This window comes from Coccomyxa subellipsoidea (genome assembly GCF_000258705.1).
Source record: "Coccomyxa subellipsoidea C-169, whole genome shotgun sequence".
Classification (NCBI taxonomy): domain Eukaryota; kingdom Viridiplantae; phylum Chlorophyta; class Trebouxiophyceae; family Coccomyxaceae; genus Coccomyxa; species Coccomyxa subellipsoidea.
The window spans coordinates 1,010,439-1,030,993 of NW_005178031.1; the positions used below are offsets into that span (position 1 = coordinate 1,010,439).

At 53.6% G+C, this 20,555-nt stretch overlaps 6 protein-coding genes across 6 annotated transcripts; 2 read left to right on the forward strand and 4 right to left on the reverse strand.

The window, feature by feature from the left end:
* Window positions 1–1,392: 1,392 nt before the first annotated feature.
* COCSUDRAFT_56712 (hypothetical protein) lies at window positions 1,393–2,453 on the reverse strand (the record flags this gene model as incomplete). The annotated part of the gene is made up of 3 exons (XM_005645985.1): window positions 1,393–1,416; window positions 1,842–1,997; window positions 2,295–2,453. 3 exons carry the CDS (start codon window positions 2,451–2,453, stop codon window positions 1,393–1,395), a joined length of 339 nt encoding a protein of 112 aa, XP_005646042.1.
* A 1,107-nt stretch (window positions 2,454–3,560) lies between these two features.
* Window positions 3,561–5,019, forward strand: COCSUDRAFT_33687 (nucleoside diphosphate kinase). Its single transcript, XM_005645986.1, has 4 exons — window positions 3,561–3,837; window positions 3,974–4,171; window positions 4,351–4,513; window positions 4,756–5,019. Exons 1-4 carry the CDS (start codon window positions 3,835–3,837, stop codon window positions 4,821–4,823), a joined length of 432 nt encoding a protein of 143 aa, XP_005646043.1. The 5' UTR covers window positions 3,561–3,834; the 3' UTR covers window positions 4,824–5,019.
* COCSUDRAFT_24691 (ERD2 protein) lies at window positions 5,018–7,037 on the reverse strand (the record flags this gene model as incomplete). Its single annotated transcript, XM_005645987.1, has 5 exons — window positions 5,018–5,565; window positions 5,771–5,886; window positions 6,138–6,321; window positions 6,534–6,615; window positions 6,947–7,037. 5 exons carry the CDS (start codon window positions 7,035–7,037, stop codon window positions 5,391–5,393), a joined length of 648 nt encoding a protein of 215 aa, XP_005646044.1. The 3' UTR covers window positions 5,018–5,390.
* A 476-nt stretch (window positions 7,038–7,513) lies between these two features.
* Window positions 7,514–8,679, forward strand: COCSUDRAFT_56715 (hypothetical protein; the record flags this gene model as incomplete). Its single annotated transcript, XM_005645988.1, has 4 exons — window positions 7,514–7,529; window positions 7,870–7,953; window positions 8,182–8,303; window positions 8,476–8,679. 4 exons carry the CDS (start codon window positions 7,514–7,516, stop codon window positions 8,677–8,679), a joined length of 426 nt encoding a protein of 141 aa, XP_005646045.1.
* A 7,548-nt stretch (window positions 8,680–16,227) lies between these two features.
* COCSUDRAFT_54008 (hypothetical protein) lies at window positions 16,228–18,393 on the reverse strand. Its single transcript, XM_005645989.1, has 5 exons — window positions 18,330–18,393; window positions 17,878–17,982; window positions 17,636–17,698; window positions 17,323–17,427; window positions 16,228–17,085 (listed from the first exon to the last, which is right to left on the reverse strand). The coding sequence occupies exons 2-5, from the start codon at window positions 17,950–17,952 to the stop codon at window positions 16,954–16,956; spliced, it is 375 nt and encodes a 124-aa protein (XP_005646046.1). The 5' UTR covers window positions 17,953–17,982; window positions 18,330–18,393; the 3' UTR covers window positions 16,228–16,953.
* Window positions 18,394–19,426: 1,033 nt separating this feature from the next.
* Window positions 19,427–20,249, reverse strand: COCSUDRAFT_17540 (acyl-CoA N-acyltransferase; the record flags this gene model as incomplete). The annotated part of the gene is made up of 4 exons (XM_005645990.1): window positions 19,427–19,589; window positions 19,713–19,774; window positions 19,882–20,000; window positions 20,171–20,249. Coding segments are annotated over 4 exons (423 nt in total), but the record flags the coding sequence as incomplete, so codon positions are not given.
* Window positions 20,250–20,555: the final 306 nt, after the last annotated feature.

Genomic DNA, 20,555 nt, shown 5'->3' on the forward strand with positions numbered 1-20,555 from the left:
ACTCCAGCCGCCCAGGGCTGATTGGATGTACTGACAGCATCCAAGTGATCAAAACAATCCATGACAAAGTGTGCAACACTGACAATATCTAACTGCCACATGAACTGTTGCATGGTCTGAATGGCAGCACCAAACAAAGCAGGATATTGGTCCCGAATGGACTGCACAGCAGGGCACTCAAAAACCAGATGGCGCTCATCCCCAAGCACGTGCTGGTCACAATGTAAGCAATATCTCTGGGCCCGAGCAACCCGTGCCCAGCGGCCCGAGACATTGGGCAGGCTGTGACACCCCATCCTAAATTTGAGAAACACACGCATGCAACGAGCACTGATGGGCTGTTGCAAGAGCAAGCCTGGGCGACTCAATAAGTCTGGCCTGGAAAACCAGCGACGGTAAGTACACAGAGTAGCATTCCTTGTAGGGCAGGTCCGAGGGCAAATATCAATATCATCCCAAACACGCGAGGCCTTGCCATCCAAGAGCTGCAACACAGCAGCAAGGTGCACAGGAACCAATGTATCAAACCGAATGGTGAACTCATACCCAATGTCGCGCAAACCACGCATAAAAGCCCACGCCCAATTCTTGACATTGCGTGTGATTGCATCCCAGCAGTCATCAAGGGCCACCTGCCTGTGAAAATGATGGGCAGGCAAAGCAGCCAGATTGTTCCAGAACTTGACAATGCGCCGCCACCAGGCACAATCAAGGGGTTGCTGACCCAATTCTTTCAAGAGAATAGAAGCATGCACAGAAGTGGGCACGCCTGTAATGTCCTTCAGAATCCTCAAATGAGAGGAGGCCAAGGCAGCCCGAGCCCGCCGGCCGTCACCAGCAGGGAGATGGCGCAAGCCCCACACCTCACAACCATAAGATGCGGCAGGCGGCACACATGCATCATACAAACGCAACAACAGGCCAGCTGACATGCTGCACTGCAGCTTCCCAAACTGCTGACGCAACTGCGCCCATGCACCCCACATGTTCCTGTGAAGCTTACCAAAAGTGAGATTAAGGCCTTGGACAGAATCAAACAGAGTGCCCAAATATTCAAATTGTTGAACCCACTGTAAAGGTGCACCAGCACAGAGCCACTGGTAAGGTCCTGGCAAGCAAGAAGAGAAGACAACCACCTTGGTCTTGTCGGCACTAATAACCATTCCTGTCTGCTCACAAAATTCGGCAGCAGCATCAAGCAGGCGTTGCAAGCCAGCAGGGGTAGTGGATAGCAAAGCAAAGTCATCAGCATAGCCCAAATCAGGAACACATACACCAGTACGCAAAGGCGGGCCGACCCCAGGACAGCTGTGCAACAAGTGCCTGTGCAAACCATCAGCAAATAAGCCAAACAAGGTGGGGCTCAAAGGGCAACCCTGCTTCAACCCAGTCTCAGAGGGCAGACTCATGCCCCGCCTGTCCCCAATCTTGACTGCCACCGTGGAGTTTGCATACAAGGACTGAATGGCTTTGAGCATGCGGCCACCAATGCCCAGACGCCGCAAGGCCTCCCAAAGCAATGACCTGTTGACTCTATCATATGCACCCTTCAGATCAAGGAAACAACAATACAAGGGCTCTTGGGCAGCACTCTGCCTATCTATAAAATGCTGCAAGGTGAATAGCTGGTGGACAGTGGAGAGCTTAGGCCTAAAGCCAGCCTGAGTGTCTGCGCGCAACCCAACACCCTCTGTATACCTGAGAAGCCGAGCATTTAAAATGTTGGAATAAAGGCGCATGATGGGCTCAGTCACTGCAATGGGCCTGTAATTTGACGTGTCTAATTTGCTGCCTTTCTTATGCACAGGGGTGATCAGACTACCATTCACAAAAGCTGGTACTTGCCCAGCCACAAAAGCAGAGTTCAACACAGCAACGAGCGCAGGCCCCAGAATGTTCTCGGGGGGAGGCATGCCGGGCTCCTTCTCATTCTTTGCATACCGGAACAGCTCGGCCGGCAAGCCATGCACCCCAGTGGCACGGCCATTTTGCAATTTCTGGAGCCCGGCAAGTACTTCCTCAAGGGATATAGGAGCATGCAAAGTATCAACGCGATCAGCGGGAGCAGCTGGCTGCACAGGGAAAGACAGGAGTGGCAACTCTGCTATGTTTGGCAAGTGCAGATTAGCAACTTGCTGACAGTAGGCATCCCACATTTGCACTGGCTTGAGCTGCTCTGGAACATCACAATTTTGTGACCTGAGCCTTTTCCAGAAGGCACGAGGGTCACTGTGGACTTCATCAAGCAGGCGGCGCAACTGTGCGAGCCGATGAGCGCGCCGTTTGGTGCGGACTGTGTTGTGGTAGAGACGCTCAAGGGCACGAAGCTCGGTGGGGTCGCCCCCGCGCCGAGCGCGGGCGCGCAAATCACGCTTTAGCTGGCGGCACTCCGCGTCAAAGAAGGGCGCATCCACACGCGCCGAGCGCTCGCAGCGCTTGCTCCGCGCCGGCATGGCACTCCCGGCAGCCGCTTGCCGGATTCCCGCATCTAGGCTTTTGAAGGCTGCATCAACTGTCCCATTCTCAGCATGCCCTTGGCAGGCCTCAAGGCTGACATTGGCAACAGTTCGCAAAGCATCGGCATACGCATTTCTACCAGACGGTTGCCACCGCACTCGGGACAATGGCTGCCCATTGCAAGCTACTAGACTACTCACAGCCACATTCACTTGCAGGGTCATCTCAATAGGATTATGGTCAGAGTCACGCCTGCCAGTGTTCACAACAACAGAGCTAACCATGGGCAATGTATCAACAGAGACAATAATATGATCAGGCCTAGTTGCCTGTGTGTGGGCCCTGGCCTTGAAAGTAGGTATCGCATCAACATCCCCAGACACTCTGCCAGTGCAAAGTAGCATGTCAGTGTCCTTGCAAAGCTGTAGGAGGCGCAGGCCATGAGCATTCACACCCTCATCACTGCAATGACGAACACTGCAATTAGCACTATCAGAATCAGGCAAGTTTGCAACACGGGCATTGAAATCGCCTGCCAGGATCACATTGCCCTGAGCTCGTGCAGCAACAACCTGTGCGCTTAAACTTGTAAATCGACTGGTGAGGTCCAGGGTCTGGAGCTGCCTGGAGCCCGCAGGTGGAACATAGCTGGAAGCAATCAACAGGGGTGTAGAGCTCCCCACAAACTGCACTTTCACCCACAGAGCACTGTCAGCGTCTGATGCCCAGTCTTGGGCATGGTAATCACGGTGTTTACGCACACCAACCACAATGCCCTCACCGGCCTTGCCATCTTCACTAGCAGCTGTAAACGTCACAGAATGATTTGGTAAAAGCGAGTCATCCCAGGTTAGGCAGTGGGCCTCAGAGAGCAACACAATGTCAAACTGGTCAAGATATGCTGCTGTGTCCCACAAAGATAATTTGCTAGCATGCAAGCCATTCACATTCCAGGACTGTAGAGGCTGCTCTCGTGTGTGCATTGCACATGCTCTTCCCAAGCTGCCCAAAGGGCCTGACGTGGCACAACTGGGCCCACTTGGGCACGCTGTGCTGGATAGCGCACAACCTCCGAGATGAACGCCGGAATCATAAAAAGGACGGAATATTTCTCACGATCTCGTGACTTAACCTTTCAGGATGCAGATGAACTCTACGGTCAGCCAAAGGGCTCCAATTAGTCCCAGCTGCATTTGTGGCCATCGATGCATACCATCGACTATAGTTCAGCCAAGACGTAGCATTCTTAAGACATGCACGCTGCGCAGCACAAACCATTTTGGATCTCAACCCATTCTTCTCCGAAGCAGACCTTGCCAAAGGACTGCCGCACGCTCCACTGCAGGAGCTGTTGTGAAGGCAGAGATCTCCTATATCATGGTCAGACTTTCCCGGCACTTCTTGACTCCGTGAAGTAAAGAGAATCGATATCCACATGCTCGAGCGCTTGGTACTGCAATGGGATCCTCAAAAACGATATTTGGATATCCACATGGCCTCTGCTTACTGCTGACAGGTGAAGCCAGATGGCGTTCAGAGGGGGCTTGTAGGAGAGATCATCGGTAGGTTCGAGAAGAAAGGCTTCACTTTGCGCGCCCTGAAGCTCTTCACACCCAGCAGGGAGCTGGCAGAGGAGCACTACAAGGACCTTAGCGCAAAGCCCTTCTTCAAGGATCTCGTTGACTACATCACCTCTGGCCCAGTCGTTGCAATGGTGCGCAGCGACCTGAGCTTTCTTCAATTGATGCTAGTATAGAGCTGTACACTAATGGGGTGATTGCCAGCGCTCAAGATGTTGCCCCGGTGCACATCTGCTGCTGGCGTGTCCCTTGCTTTTCTGCCGGCAATTTGGCATGCATCTTTTTATCTGCTGGACATGTGCGGTGTGGGCAGGTTTGGGAAGGCAATGGGGTCGTGGCGTCGGCAAGGAAGCTCATCGGTGCAACCAACCCGCTCAACGCAGAGCCCGGCACCATTCGCGGTGACCTGGCTATTCAGACTGGGAGGAATGTGGTGCATGGCAGCGACAGCCCAGAGAATGGCGAGCGCGAGACTGGTGTGCTGCCTCTCTTGTCCCACCTGTGTCATGACTTTGGCAATTATCATGTTCTCTGTGCATGATTTAATCCCATGCAGAATTTCCCCTTCAGCTCCCCGGTAGGAGATGTCACCCCGACCTTGCACCCAGACAATTGTCATGGGGATGGCTTCAGGCAATGCTTCTGGGCGTTTGCATGGATTTTGGCGGAATTATATGCTACACTGTCCTTTGTGTGTGAATGTGTGCGTGGTGCACAGGGCTGTGGTTTGGCGAAGGTGCTCTGGTGGACTGGGAGCCCTCACTGAAGCCGTGGCTGACAGAGTAGAAATAACACTCTGATTGGAAAACACGTCCACGCACTGTGGGTCCAGCAAAGAATTACCATATACAAATAAACTGCCTTTTTGAGTTGGAGCGGACATCATCTACAGTAAGCAAGATTGGGGCGCTAGAAGTAGACGATCGGAAACGACTGTTAGTAGCTTCACATGTGATTTGCTCTTTGTGAATACACTTGAGGTAGGAAAGCTGCATTACAAACACCTTGTTACCCATCCAGCACCATTTCTTCAGTGTTACTCCTCATCCAGCATGCTGCACCCTCAATATTCTTGGGAAATTCTCGACTCTGCTGTTCTACTCTCATGCACTGCACTCAGGAACCTCTCCGATCTCAAGCACATACAGATGAATGGGAGCTTGCTTGTGCTGAAAGGCACTCTCTAGACAAATGAAATATATATTTTTCTGCATTGCTAAGAACCTCAAAGCCGACCCTCACTGCTGCTAAGCGACTGGCAAACATGGCAGGGGCAGCAGGCACTGTTCATACTAGGGAGCCTCCAGCCAAGTACACATGATTACTGAGCACCACATATAAGCCTCCTCAAGACTACTGGGGCAGGGACAGCTTCTGGTTGTTCCGCCAGGCCAGGAAGTAGTAGTAGAAGAAGTCCACATACAACCCGGTCTGCAGCACCCCGCTCAGCCACACAATCCACTGCCGGTAGTGGGGCTCTGTGAGGTAGCGGTATATCCAGTTCAGGATGTACAGCCCCCGATACGTCCTGCACAAACAGCCCCTCCTTGTCAGAGCACTTCCAACCCCCCTCCAAATTCGCTGCTTGCCTTTCCCACTGCACAAGGCATGTGTCATGCAACCCTCCGTCTGAGACTGAACCCAGCAGCAACTCGGCTGCAGCACATGCATGCTCTCCTGGTGCCCAGGTTGATCATATGGGCAGTAGCTGACAGGTGGCAGATGGCAGTCACCCGAGCAGGAAGACATAGTTCCCGGTCAGGTTGTCAATGTTCTGTGTCCGCTGCAGCAGCACCAGCTGCGGCAAGATTGCCACTGCCTCCAGGTAGATCGAGAAAGTCCACAAGATCTGGGACCAGCACACAAAACACTCCTTCATACTGTATATCATGTTGCTTATAAATTGGCATTCTCTCAACTTGTTGTGAGCACATGGGACAAGCCAGCAATGATCTGATATGCTCAAGGCAATTCTGGGGCTTGTTGGGGCATATGTCTGGAGAGACATGCTGCAGCCAGAGGCAGAACATGTTTTGTATTGATCTGACATGAGTGTTGTGACCGTGTGATGCCCTGCCAGCTTGAACATGGGAGGCACACCTCAAGGACGCTCCTCTCCTGGTTGATGAGCAGGGCCAGTACTGCACATGGGACGACGATGAATATTGACCGGAAGGTGTCCTGCTCCTTGTCATATGTGTTGCGCACAACCCGGTGGAACCTCATGAAGTAGATGATCGAGAACGAGGTCCCAAGGAACACCAGCTTCATCACAGTGTTGTACCTGCAACATCAGATGAGCACATGTCAGCTCAAACTTTTTGTGCATGCATTATTGTCCGTTGGACCACACCTCACATGCGTATCCAACTGCTGCTTACAATTAATCTTTGCAAATTGGTGCAACCCTCTGCCATTTTTGGTGGGCACAAGCACTGAACACAAAAAATTGGTGGTGCGTGTGATGGAAATCCAGGATTGCAAGGAGATGCTCACAAGGAAATGTAGCGTGTGAACAGGTCCAAGTAGCGGAAAAGGAATACGAGCGCATACAGGTCCTGAGTCTTCAGCGAAATGCCTGCACGACAATGACACAGACATGTAGATGGCGCAGTGAGAGAGACATAATTGAGAAAGTACCCATTCGTGCATGCAGAAGTAAAGAGCATGGCAGTCTATACTTGTCTTCGCTTGCAGTCGCTTTCAAAATTGTTGTTCTTGACACTGCTTTAAGCAGTAACTCTGATTCCGTCAGACCAAGAGATCTCATAATATTGACATTTTACCCAAAGCGAGTAAGATCAAAGTCTCTGTTAAATTTCTACACGCTTGTAATCAGCATTTCAAGGCGCAATGCCTAGCGAATCGGACGCATACGAGGCATCCTGTATTGATCAGAGAAAAAATACCTCTGCAGGAACGTGTGGCGTGGATTTTCAGCAGCAAGACCAATATGGAAATGAGATGGGTCATATCCGCAGCAAGCCTGAAGATATTCATCTCGGCTACTTGTGCTTGCCTCCGTTATCTGCTCGTCGTTCAAGTGGCTGCAATCTCGCTCATCAACCGTCTGACTTTCCTGACTTCTTTCTTCAATCATGGCTCTGCATCATTTGCGTGGCTAACATGGAGATCAATGTTCTATGCACGATATTATCTGGCTATGATGCATTGAATCAGAAAATGGTCAAAAGACAACTCGCAAGATTACTCTAATTGTATTCGGCCGCATGCTCAAGAATTCACGCAGAGAAGGGGTTTCCAGGCCGTCCAGAACAATACCTCGCGAGTGTCATCGACTTAAGAATGTGTTAGATCGCTTGAATTGTAGTTTCGATGTCCACCTGCCCCACCATCGTTATTGAAGTTTGGAGCGATCTGGCATGTCCATGGTATTTCATGTTTTCATTCTGAACGTTGGAAATAGTATTCCTTGTCAGTGTACTGCTTGCCAGGATAACTAGCTCTCTAAGGTCATGTATGTGGCCTCACGTAAGGGCAGCTGCGGTACAGGTGCTATGTCGGTAAAAGGCGCTTGGACAAAGCGATCGAGAAGCAAAAGAGTCGAGCAAACTTCAAAGTGAAGTGGTGTGTGCCAGAGATCACGAAAATAATGATGCCATGCTATCTTTAAATGCTGATCCCTTCACTGAGGCCCTGTTGCCTCAAAGCTCCCCTCTGAAAAGCAGCTGGTGGGAAGAGCAGGCACCCATACATCATCGATCATGGAACAAAGGAAGCAGGTTCGATATGTCTTGGAGTCAACGTCGAATTTTAAGCGCTCAGTGCTGATCACATAAATCCCATATCTGAATTGTGCATGCTGCTGCAGGAGAGGAGTACCTTGCGTACAACAAGAGGCGGTGGGGCAGTGATGGTTGGACGCAGTCATTGCGGAGGTCTGGCGAGCCAGATGGTGCCACCTTTGCAAACTGGAAGTGGTGGCCAAACACGCTCAAGGCCTGGCTAACTTATCCGCCCTTCCTTCGTTCAAACGGTTGAAGCGCTACAGATCTAATGCCTCAAACATTTGCACGCACATGCGGCTGCACAAGGCTGTCACGAAAGCACTGTTACATGCAAGCCTCTTATCCGGCCGAAATTCCTTTCGGAGTGCAGGCGCACCGTCTAGTGGTGCTTGCAGAGCGGACAGGCCGGGCAGCAGAGGCCGAGGAGCTTCTTTTCGAGGCAATCTATGAGAGGGGCCAGAATGTTGCTGATGCTGCAACCCTCCAAGCCCTTGGAGAGGAGCTAGGCTTGGATAGGGTGAGTAAATATCGCATCGATTGCCCTCCCATGCAGCGCAGTGCTCCTGCATTGTCTGGTAGATGTGTAGGTGCTCGCCAGCACTTCCGGAGTGCATGCATAGTCACCCTATTCATCGTACCTTAGGGTGTGGCCCATGTTGGAGGTAATTCTATTGGATGGTTTCCATCAGGTGAAGGAATATTTGAGTTCGTCAGATGGTCTGGAAGAGGTTTTGGAGGAGGACACAGGAGCAAAGCAGGAGATGGGGATCCACGGCGTGCCCTACTTTCTGATACAGAGCTCCTTAAGCGAGGTCCAGCACAGGCTGTCGGGGGCACAGAGCGTAGCCGCATTCACTTCTGTGTTTGAGAAAACGATTGCTGCCAAGCAGTAACTCGTACAAATGACACTACTAGTGGTGCTTGAGGTATTGTAATTATTCCACCTCTAACTAAATGTACAACAGCCAATAAGACATCACCACACAAGATCATAGGTACATGCACTAAGAAAACCCAAAGCTCAAGACATGTGACAATTGTAATCTCATGGCAAGTGTGTGTCATTGTTTATTTCCACTGCCATTGCAAGCGGTACAGCAGCTGCAGCAAATGCAATTGGTGAACTCATGTAGCATTGTCTGCATTCTCTGCATGAAGTCATCACTTTCAGGTGCCACACAAGTGCTATGTACAGCAGTTCACGGTTGGCTGTACACAGCCAGAGTGTCTCAGACTTGCAATTATAAAAGTGTGGGCCTAAGATATCCTACAGCGCATGCACAAAGCACATCATTGTCCTAACACCCTAGATAGAACAAAATGCTAGAGGTTGCAGAAGGAGCATTCACGAGTGTAGATCCGCATATCAAGAGCCATGAAGACCCTTGTGGTATATTCATTCAATCAAATCCCAAGGAGCCACATCAAGGGCTCAAGCGATGATCGGACATAAATATCGAGGTGCAGTGCCAATCAGCAGCATCCAGATGGCATGCTCCCTTAGAGGACTCATAAACCCAGCAGATCAAACTCACATCAAAGACATGAAACACTTGCGCAATACAGAGGTCCCGCCGTTAGGGCCTTTATACCAGAAGGATCCATGCTTTTTGCACCCTGCAATTCCGGCTCTAGCGCAGGTGCACATCTTGCAAAGGGCAAGACAGCGTGGTTGGGCCCAAGAGCGCCTGTGTGGTAGTGCCAGCCGAGCAGCTCAGAAACATTGGGGATTATTTTATGTCGGCTTCATGTTGCACTTGGTGGTAATTCACAGCTGGACATCGTCAAAGCCGGCCTGCTCCAGCACGAGGTCCAGCCCCAGCCGCCGCTTGTTGTTGCTGTAGAACTTGCTGACGGCCGCCGGAGACCTGCACCAACATCTCAAGCGTTCAGCCAAATGCACCTGGCTTTTTTCATATAGAACCTTCTTGCAGGAGCGCTCCTGGAAATGGCACATGCATGCAAGCAAGCACAACAATGCACCCTGCATCAGCCATCTTCTCAAAGCGCACATGAGCACTGCAGCAGGCAGACTGATTATAAATGCATGTGTGGCAGGGAAATCGCACTTCTCCGGGAAGGCCGCACAGAGCTGAGTGAGGTCGCGCCCGTGCTCCTGCAGGACAGCAATGTACCGCGCCTTATCTTCGTCGCTCCACAGCGTCTTGTCGCACGGCCCCCGCTTGCGGCTGCTGCCGGCGTCCTCCGTGCTGCTGGGCGTCTGCGCACGCGTTCCCTCCCCCGTAGCCGCCGAGCAGCTGCCGCCGGGACGGCCGGCGCGCCCGGCCTGGCGCAGCCGGCCCTGGCGCACGCGGCTCGCCTGCCGGATCTTGGAGCGCGCATCGGTCTGAAAGGGCTCATCTTCCTCCGGCCGTGCATCGCTGCCTGTCACTGTTCCAAGGCCCGCCACGTCCACGCCAGGCTCGCTGGACCAGAAAGCCTGGGACTGCAGGAAGTCTGCGTCCTTGCCTGTGCTGGCCGCTGTCTGCTTGTTGCCAAGGGAACGATTGTGCTGCACAGGCATGCTGCTTGCGCGCTCCTGACGTCCCTGGTCGGCTGCGGTGGCGGGCAAGTTGCTCTGAGAGTCAAAGTTGCCTGTGTCTGGCTCCGGCAGGCCGTCCAGATCGCTGGGCCAGTCGAGGTCGCCGGACTTGGCCACGTTGGCCTTCAGCTGCTGCAGCTGCTTCTCGAGCGCCGCGATCCCCCGCACCCCGCTGAGGCTCCCGGTCCTCTTTGTCGGCTTCTTCAGCCTAGTCGCTTGCCGAGCGTCTGCCGCAGCACCCTTGGCGGCCTTCTTGGATGCCTGCGGCCTGGGGCGTGCTCTCCCGCCGCCCAGCAGCAGCTGCGGGACGGCTGCCACCGTTGCGGCGCACGCCAGAGGCTCCGGGGACGGCATGAGCGGCCACAGCACGTCTGGGCTGCTGGCGTACCGTGCCGCCTGAGCCGGCCGGCTGCTTGCGCTGCGCGCGATCCTGCCAGGGGTCCCAAACGCGCCGCCCTCAGCCGTGAAGCCCTTCTCTTGTGTGTCGCCCCCACCAAGCTCAGGGAAGCAGGTGCGAGCGATGGCGTCTGCCCCATGCATGGCTGCTATCTCCTGCATAGTGCACGGCACGGCGCCCATGCTGCTGGCCAGCTGCCTCTCCTCGCTGAAGAGCTGCGCCTGAGTCAGCGGACTAGACCTCACCCTGCGAGCCTGCTGTAGCGGCGGCGGCTGGCGCGCATTGCCGTGACCGAAGCCCTGCTCAGGGCTAAGCGTCTCCAAGATCAGCTGCCACTTCTCCAGCAGGTGCCGGGCCGTCAGCGCCACATGCTGATTGCCGTGCTGCAGGCACCACCGCACGTAGTGAGCAGCCAATTTGTCATGCAACAAGCATGTGCCAACATCACAGTATCTCTTAACTAGTCTGAAGGGCAGGCAAAGGGAAGGGCTCTGTTACATGTCTGTCAAGTTTTCGAGGACTGATGCTTCCAAATAAGGCAGTGCAATACAATGCAGGCAATTATGTTACGTCATGTACAAGTCACAGACTGGAAGTCAAGACATGAAGAAAGCATGGCACTAAACAAATACATCCTGCAGGAGGCACCACAGTGGGTGATGTGTATAGGCACCTGGCAGCAGGCGCGCACACAGACGGTGACCTGCGACTGCTGCAGCAGCTGCCAGGTGACGGGTATGCGCTGCAGCATTTCCAGCAGCAGCAGCAGCGACTGCGAGGCGGCCACGCCGGCCGGGTCCGCCGCGGAGTCGTCCCTACCCGACAGGTTCAGGCACAGCAGGCGCTGCAGGTTGGCCGCAATCTGGCGCAGCTCCAGCAGCTCCAAATCTGGCACGGGGCTCCTGTGCACATTACACCATCAGGGTAGCCTGGCAACTGAATACCTGGCTTCACAAGCTATTTTAGGCAACTGCTGTCTACTGCCGAAGATGTGACAACACACAAGGCATGCGCATGCATTGAAGCATACTGAGAGCAGATCTGCTGGATTGTTTGGGGGAAATGGTACAGTCGGAGAGTGCATATTTATGGTCTGTAATGCAAAAGCATGCCTGTGTGCCACCATGGGCTGCATGTAGAAAGGCTGAGTGCTCCCGTACATGCCATTCCGCGCTGGTACAGCTTGCTCTGCACAGTGATACCCTGCAGAAACCCAAGATCAACTCAAATTCAACAAACCAGTGAAGGAGACAATTTTGTGCCAGAGGCGTTCTTTGCTAGATGCAAAAATAAATCCACTGTTCTGTGACACTGCAGATCTTGACATTTGAATTTAGGATTTTCTTCCAGGCAATATTTGTTGTATCTCAGAAGGTGCACAATTCCATTCTCATAAGTGGCCAATTGTGCGGCAGAAAAGAGCGGAGCACTAGAGAATGGAACGGGGCTGAGCATTTGGGGCCTGCGCGGCGCATGCCCTTCCACCCGTCCATCCAACGGCGGGAACCCCTCGGGTGAGACACCTTGAAACACATCTGCTTGCCTGTGAGCACAAGATGTGTCAAAACAGTGAAGCAAAAATACCCATGGTGTGTCTGACTGTCAGGTCATCTGAAGCTGCCTTCAGCATTCCAGATTCAGCTAAAAATTGCCATCTGCACTGTTGCACTGTTGACAGATTGAGCAACCTGCACAGTGAAAGCATGTGGATTGTATGGAATCCGTATTCTTCACGCATGCAGAGGTACAGAACCTGCCGCCTGCCGCACCCTCAGAAATGTACATTAGATTTCCATACTGCATGGGAAGAACGCAGCATGTGGGCACCCACCGGACGTGGCGGGCAGATGGGGTGAGGAACAGCTGCGGTGTCGCGGCAGAGCCCCACGGAGAGGGGATGCTGAGGCGGCGGTTCTGGCTGCCCAGCTGCTGCCCAAAGGACACCCTCCTCGCCTCCCCATTGTTGACCCTTCCATACACCCACACCCACATCGGTGAGCTATCGTGGCAATATGGTTTTGCATGTGGTGTGTATCAAAGCTTGCGGGACAGGTGCCAGCAGCCTGAAAGGGCTGCCAGGCAGGCATGGAATGCTGCACCGGCCTCCCATCCGCCTGCTGTCTCCGCTGTCCCTATCAACTCTTCTGATCATTGTAAAGCTTCTAAGGGTGTCTCTATTTTCACAATCATAGTACATAAAGCAACAGGAAAGCAGATTTAACTTGTAAAGATGCGCGCTAGAGGCTTGTACCCACCTCGTGTCAGCGGGTTCGTGGTGCCAGGCGTTGGCCAGATCGGTGTCAAACAGCGCCATGTCTTCATCGTCTATGGCCATGGGGTCCGCTCCCACGTCCGCACCAAAGATGGTTCCCAGCAGGGGGCCGAACGCATCGTGCTCAGCTGCGGCAGAGGATGGCGGCGGGCCTTGCTGGGGCTTCTGAGGGTAGCACTGCTCGTGGGCGAACGGCGTGTCCTGGCCCTCTGAGTCACCTCCGTTCAGGGGCGTGTCAAGCCACATGCTGGCCTGGCTGTGCAGGTTGTGGCCCTGAGCATCAGCCTCCCCTGACACAGCTCCTTTGCCTTTGCCCTGCTGCCGCTGGTGCGGCACTGCTGCGCTGTTGTTCACCGGCAAGACCTTGGACCTAGATTCCTGCAGCTGCTGCAACTTGAGGCTGCTGGGTGCAGTGATATTTGTGCCATGCCCCTCCTGCGATGCACTCTTCTTCTGGGGGCGGCTGTTCTTGCTGCTGCAGCAGGTGCTGCTGCCGCCGGCCTCCGCCGCTGCAGCGTCGGCCTTGGGGAGCTCTGGAGCAGCTGTGCAGGAAGCAGTCTGCAGCAGGCTGTCTGCATCGAAGCTCTGCGTCTCGGCGCTCGCGGACGCCCGCTGGCCCTTGCGTGGCGGCTCCTGATCTGCCACGCTGTCCGGCTGCCGGCCGCGGCGCCGAGCCGGGGAGGACTTTGTGGTCACTGCAAGCGGCGACAGTGACACGCTGGCTGGGGCAGCGCAGGCCTGCCCGGTAGGCGTCGCAGGTTCATCCGGTGCCGGCTCCTTGCACAGCATCACCAGGTCGGGCACGGTGACCGGTGTCTGCGCCTCGGCCGACTCTCCCTCTGGAGTGCCTTCTCCCACTTGCGCTGCCTCCTTGTCAGTCGGTGGCTTCTCGGTCTGCGGCTCATTGTGGGGGAGGTTCATGGGATCACTGATGTCCTGAGCCTCTGCATGCTTGGGCGTGCCAGCCTCCTGCTTGGCTGGCCTGCTGGCTGGCAGGCACATCGACGGCAAGACAGCCGGTGCCAAGGCACGCCGGGCCTCCCTGGTGCTTGGGCATGGCGGCGCCGGGGGGTCCAGGGGGAGGCCCGCATCCACAGCAGGGGCCTTGTCCCTGACGCCAGCTGCTAATTCATTGGATGAACCTTTGGGCAGCTGTGGCGGGGTGCAGACCTTGCCGGGCTGCGGAGCACCGTTCTTGTCCTCGTGCGCAAGAGCTTCTTGGCCTGCGGCCGGCTGCGCCTCGACAGGGACAGGGGTCGCCCGCACTGGCCCGCTGAACACTGCCAGCGACGGTACCAGGATGACTGGCACGTCGACACCACCTGAACATGACATAAGCAATAAATAACCTGCTGGAATGACTTTTCCATGTTGAAGGTTGAGGACGCTGTCACGAAGAGTAGTCAAGGTTTGCAGTCCAGGTAGAGCGCGACAAAATAGTTGCAAGAATCTATGCCCACCAAAGTTCCCTTCGACATTGTCTTTGAGCGATCATATCTTCTGTGCAAGCAGCAGCATCAACAGCAGATTGAAGAGGTGCCAACAGCCATAGGACAGACCTTCGTCAGCAGAGCTGCCCCCGTCGCCTGCTGCCTCTGCTCCCCACGCCAGAGGCAGGGGTTTGACCAGCTTTGCACGCTTCCGCTTGTCGCCCGCGCCGCCATTCTTCCGCCGCTTGCCGCCGCTCCTGCTCGGCTGGGCAGCCAGCACATCGGCCCACGTGGGCATGTCACCTCCCAAGAAGTCCATTTTCAGCACGCCGGCCTCGCCAGTGGGCAGCTTGAGCCCTTCAAGGATGGAGACTTTGCTGTGAGAGGCGATCTTGTCCGTCACCCCGCACAGGCTGCGCAGGAAGGCCACACTGGGAGGGCTAATGTGGATTGGGATGTTTGACTGCAGGCCACCTGCAAAAATAAGATTGCATACAGTCCTCTCAGCATCGTTGATGGCAACGTGCATGGCACTGGGAAGCAGGAGAGCAGGAGGGAATCAAGAAAGAGAGCTGCGTTGTGCTATAATTTAACAGCGTAAGTGCTACAGCATGGCGCTTACCAGGGTACATTTGGTCTGCAAGAATGGTAGTGTGAGGATGCAGATCGATTGGAACATCAACAGCTCTGTCAGGAGTGTCGGGACCTTGCACATGTGTCCTCTCTGGCTCTGCCACTTTTGTGTGCTTGCCCTGGTGATGCTCAGCGCCATCTCCGGCCTTTCCGCTAACGTTTGCTTTGCGTTTTTTGCCTTTAAATTGTGGCTTGTTGCCATCAGGGCGATCCTCTGTCACGGCTGGCATCCGCTGATCCAGCCCACTGCAGTCACGTCTGAGTGCCTCCAGCATGGTTGTGAAAGTTTAAATGCTGGTAAGAACGTCTGCAGGCGATCTGGGCGTTCTTCTTAAAGGATCACGGCTCAATGCTCACGAAGGCGGCCTGCACCAATTCAACAATCAGCAGCTGGGCTTGCCGGTTCTGCTTGATAGCTGAATATGTAGAAAAGCACCAGCCCTGCCTTCACCCTTTTCCACATATGTCACAGTAAAATTTCCTAGAGTTACATGATTATCAATCCGTTCAGATGTTTCAGTGTTGCTGGACCGACAAGGAGCACCATCTGCAGTCCACCTTCAGCTGGCATCCCAGGAAATGAACACCGATTTTAAAGATCCAAAAGCGGCATATGTACTTTCAGTAATATGTTGCAACATTAATGCTTAATGAGACAGTGTAATGTTCTCCAAGGCAAAGGAAACTCACCGAGGACGCCTCCATCAACGCTTTTGCGTGGGCAGGACCTCGAGTATTCCTGCTGTTTCTCCTTACGACTGAACAGGTGCAGTTCCTACTCTCCGATGCACTTCAATTTATGGGCATTACAGGTGTGCATACAGGCACATTTGAATCTGGACCCCGTCCAAGAATTTGTAGACAAGCGGAGGAGCCGGCAGCTGTAAGCGGACCAGATTTGGCAGGGACCCCCCGAGGGATAATCTCAGGGCTTATAGCTGCCGGAGGTCACGGTGCACTTCCGTCAGTTGAGTCAATTTGAAGCTCCTGAGAAATATCTGGTCAGGTTTCTTTTTTCTTCATCCAGCAAGCAGCTTCTCATGGTAGCAGCTCAAGCTGTGCATGCAAATATCCAGACCGGCTCCGTCAGCTCGAGCTGATTAGCTCATGAGCAGACGGGTTGCGCCGCGGGCACGGCAATGCCCGCGCACCGTGCAGTACCTCAATGCAGATCTGTCTCATATTACCATTGGGCTCCTCACTTCATCTCGACACAGCTTTTGTTTTCCAAGCAATCCTATCTGCCAAATAATGCCGATATCACATGTGTACAAAGGCAATCATGTCGCACAACCCTGCTCTTTGAGGGGCCTCCGATGGCAGCCAGCCCACGCATGAGCATACCTACCAGCTTGAACCCCAGTCAAGGCAGCCATTCATTGCTCAACAATTCCCATATGCAGAACCCATCAAACATGAGTCAGGTCACAGGCAACAGGTCAGGCATGTTCGGGACTGGCGCGCGCATCAAGCAGCAGAATATTTAAAGCTTGTGCAGGCAAACGTGACAAAAGCTCTGCGCTTTAGGCCAATGCTGACACCCTCACTCTCATGTTCCCGCACACCTTTCCTACCGTGGAAAGCGCAAAAAAGACTATCCTGGCCTGCCTGTACTACATTCCCTACGTTTAGAAGTTGGCCTGCTATGACTCGACTGTGTCGCCAAGTTGCTCATCAGTAAAATTAATCAAGACAAAAATTGCATAATCTTCTCCACACTGTGGCACCCGTTGTCACCTTTCAAGATATTCAAGGGGCTGCATACAACGGTCAGCTGTGCAGCATTCTTCCTAGACCACTGCCTCAGTAGAGACACCACACTCCCACCCACAGCAGGATGTGGGCAGATTCTGAAAGGCAGCGGTGAGCACGTCAAGCCAGGAAATGCTCGGTTCACCGGACAACCTTTGCCACACCCTTCAGGCCGTTGCGCGGCTTTTTGACCATCGGGATGCCGTTGTATTCCAAGCTCTGCCGCCTCACTGTGCTAGCAAAGGCTATGAGGATGTCCTGCTCGTCCACAACCTGTCCATGCACAGCAATTAGTCTTCTTAGTGATGTCTGGCACGCGTCCTTCCATGCGCACAGCAAATGCCTAACCTTTTTTGCCCAAGAGGCAATCAGCTGGCCGGACAACTACACCTCAGCATGCCAATTTCCTTAAAATAGCTTGCAGGGGGCCAAAGCAGCGCCTGCAGTGCTCTGGCAAGCAAGCAGCTGCGCGCTTGCATCGGCGCTGTTTGAGGGGGGTTTGCAACGCACCTGCTGAGCAAAATGGCGCTGGATGCCCGGGATGAGGTCCTCCTTTGTGCCACCTGGCACGTCCCCCAGCTTGAAAATGTGCCGATACCGCTTCAAGGAAGCCAGCTGCGCACATGACACCATTCTGAGCTACTAATATGTTGCCAAGACAACTGGCTAAGCACTGTAAGGGGCCAGACGGCAGCCGCACCGGCAAACACCTAAAACCCTCCTTTCACAAGGGCTATGGTTGCACAGGAACGATCATGATCATCATGGCAGCACCCTGGACAAGCACCCTGGAAGAGATGACATGCCAAGGTGAGAGACGCACCGTGAGCTTGGTGAAGTCAACACCTGGCCTCCTCCTGGTGGATGCTCTCTGTGGGACATACACCTGCACACAAAGGGCTTCTTCAGCAACGCCATAGAGGGACCAGGAAGGCTTCGCTGTGCGACAGTTTGAACTTCAAGATGCGATCGTGCCTTGCCCTCCCTGACACGCTGGGCTTTGGATGGGTTTGACTGGGACATGATGAGAACGGGGGCGGCCAAGATGGGGGCGTTTAATCGCACCTGGTCGTCAAAATCTTCCATGTAGTCGTTATAAGAACCATTCGTGCTCGCTCGCATCTTTCTCTTGCCGTCCATTATGGTGCTCCCTGAGCGTTGGGGTCTAACCTGCTTGCAGGCAAAAAATCAGGGGCAGGTTTTCGCGCATGCTGTGATCACGCAGCCGACAGGACTTTTGCTTTGCTAAAAGTACAGCTTGCTGACACTGGTGCCACCCAGTCCTTTTTTCTTTCTGACCTCGCGCACTTGTTGCACAAACCACACCCGAAAAACCCTCACTTCCTGGCAACAGGCCTGAACGGCGCCCTTTGTTCTCAATTCAACCACTATAAAGGGGTAGCACATCTTCTAGACGCCTAATACAGTCCCACATCCTGCACGGCAGGGCCGATCTGAGCTATCGGTCCAGCAGCCTTGCGCGTTCTTGACCATCCTGCATCATCATCCGGACGTACCTGGGACAGGCTGTTTTTATAGCTTCCCGCCCGTCTCCACACGCTCAGACCTCCCCGAAATGTTGCACGACCGGCTGATCTCCTCGCCAAATTCCTCAGAGTTGGCCCCACTCTTTCGTAACCGGTGAGTCATAAGTCGGCCAAATTGAACTGGCTCAAGACAGCCAGCTTTCACTTTGAGAATTTGTGACGCATGAAAGGTCTAGAAGCCAGATGGTCCTAAGCATGCGCACGCAAGGCATCACGATCTGTGTTTTACAATTGCGCTGCATGTGACTAGCTATAGCTAGCTAGTGCCTGGTAGGGCCCGGGTGCGAACTACAGCTGAAACCAGCACCATAGAAACCGTTTCTGTGAGTGCGATGCCGGAAATAAGCCACCCTCCCACTTACCGGGTGCCCTGCAAATGCCCGAGTCCAACTTTGACTGCCAGCCAGGCAGCCGGCCGAGGCGCCCCAGCTTGACAGCAGTGGCCCTCGGGCTATTGGCAGATTTGGCTCATTTTCGCTTACTTTGCATCAGATTGCATGCTTTCGGCTCACACGAGCTTCAGCTTCAGTGCTGCTAGCAGCACTCAGTAAGCTGCTCCAAAAGACTGACTCACTTTGGAACACGTGAAACATTTACTGATTCTGAGCGCATGACACTTTCAATAGATCCATGGTCCCGGACCAGGGGCCCATGGGGCCCAGCCACCTCAGGCTATTGTGCAGTGTGCAGATCCTGTATTCTTGTTGCACAGAATAAAATATTTATAATTCCAAATCTTTTGCATGCCGGTGTCTGGTAGGATGTCTGCTACTGCAAATTGGCTGATTCTGCACCACAGAGCATCCCCAATCATATCGAATTCTTGAAGTACTAGTACTAGTAAACAAAATAATGTGTCACCAATATCAAAGGAATTGTATCGTGAAGCACTGGCAAGCTCACCAGAACCACACCAGAAGGCGTGTTGTGCAACGCTTGCTCTCCATTCGAAAGCAATTGAAAGTATGTCACTGTGTGTCCTGGTGGCGGCATGCGTCAAAAGTACTTCACCTGCGGATGCCAAGCCAATCCATAACGTAGTTACAGATGTCCACAGCCAACATGCATCAAGCCGCCAGAGAAGATAAAATAGAAAAATAACGCACCATCTGGATTTCCTTGGATGTGAGGCCACACTTCTCATAGAATGCAGCGTTTTCCTCTGCACAATCCAGAATTAGTTTGTAGCAGCCAGCCTCTCTGGCAGCCACCAGCAGCGCCTCAATCACCCTGCGTCAGCAGCCAGGATGGAGCAGTTGCGTCAATGCTCTTATCCTGTGATTTAGACCTGGAAAGAAATCAAGGAAGTGCCTACAAGTCAGACCGCACTTGACAATCTGCTACCTCTCTCACCTCTGCCCCAAGCGCTTCCCTCTGTAAGTCTGATCCACAACAACATCCTCTATGTGCCCTGCCTGCAGGACACAGGAGCGAGATGTAAATGCCTCTATCATGCAGTCTCTACGCTGCTGCAATGACAGCAAATCCATGTCCTATACTGCAACTCTCCATGGGTGCCCACCTTGCCACAGCTGCGGATGAATTTACGCTCTATCAGAAGGGAGGCCGTGGCGACGATTTTCCCCTTTTCAGGATCTGCACAAGAAGCAACCGCATTATCAGTGTCAAGGCACAACAGGCCTGCACACGAGGACATACAGCAAACCATGGAGATAGCAAACACCCACCCTCGATGACCACGCTTTTGTAGTCTGGGGAAGAGTCGATCTCCTCAAATCGAGCTGCAGCAAACCAATACTTCCTTATCACGACATTGAATATTTCTCTGCAGGCTCTGGAGGCATCGAAACCCAACAAGTGCATACCCGTAAATGCTTCCTGTGAGACCTCCCCAACGGTCGTCAGCTGGCTGAGGATGTCTGGAAAACCTGCAATCCATTCTTCAGTGGTGATGTCGTCCTAAGGCTACGAAGCATGCCTGCTAACTGCAATAGGAAGTTTGTGCTATGATCATGGGTTCAGATATGCCCACCTTTACTGAAGTCCCCTTTTTCTAGATCACGCACCACGAACGCCATGGTGTAACAGTCCAATATGACAGCGTCAACAAAGTTCCTCTCAGTTGCTCAGCTAGGTGAAGTTGTGGACCCCTCAATTTGGCGGGAGCTGCGGCCCATTGACCAATGAAATCGCAGCATCCACGCTGGTGCAGGAGCATGTTGATGCTTTAGCTGC

What these genes read in the sequence shown, in the direction of transcription:
- COCSUDRAFT_33687 (XM_005645986.1), top strand. An exon ending in CTGGCCCAGTCGTTGCAATG is followed by an intron (nt 4,172 to 4,350) that starts GTGCGCAGCGAC and finishes CGGTGTGGGCAG; the next exon opens with GTTTGGGAAGGCAATGGGGT. An exon ending in GAATGGCGAGCGCGAGACTG is followed by an intron (nt 4,514 to 4,755) that starts GTGTGCTGCCTC and finishes CGTGGTGCACAG; the next exon opens with GGCTGTGGTTTGGCGAAGGT.
- COCSUDRAFT_54008 (XM_005645989.1), bottom strand. Translation starts at nt 17,952, where the DNA reads ATGGACGGCAAGAGAAAGATGCGAGCGAGCACGAATGGTTCTTATAAC. An exon ending in TGGAAGATTTTGACGACCAG is followed by an intron (nt 17,699 to 17,877) that starts GTGCGATTAAAC and finishes CTTTGTGTGCAG; the next exon opens with GTGTATGTCCCACAGAGAGC. An exon ending in TTGACTTCACCAAGCTCACG is followed by an intron (nt 17,428 to 17,635) that starts GTGCGTCTCTCA and finishes TCATGTGCGCAG; the next exon opens with CTGGCTTCCTTGAAGCGGTA.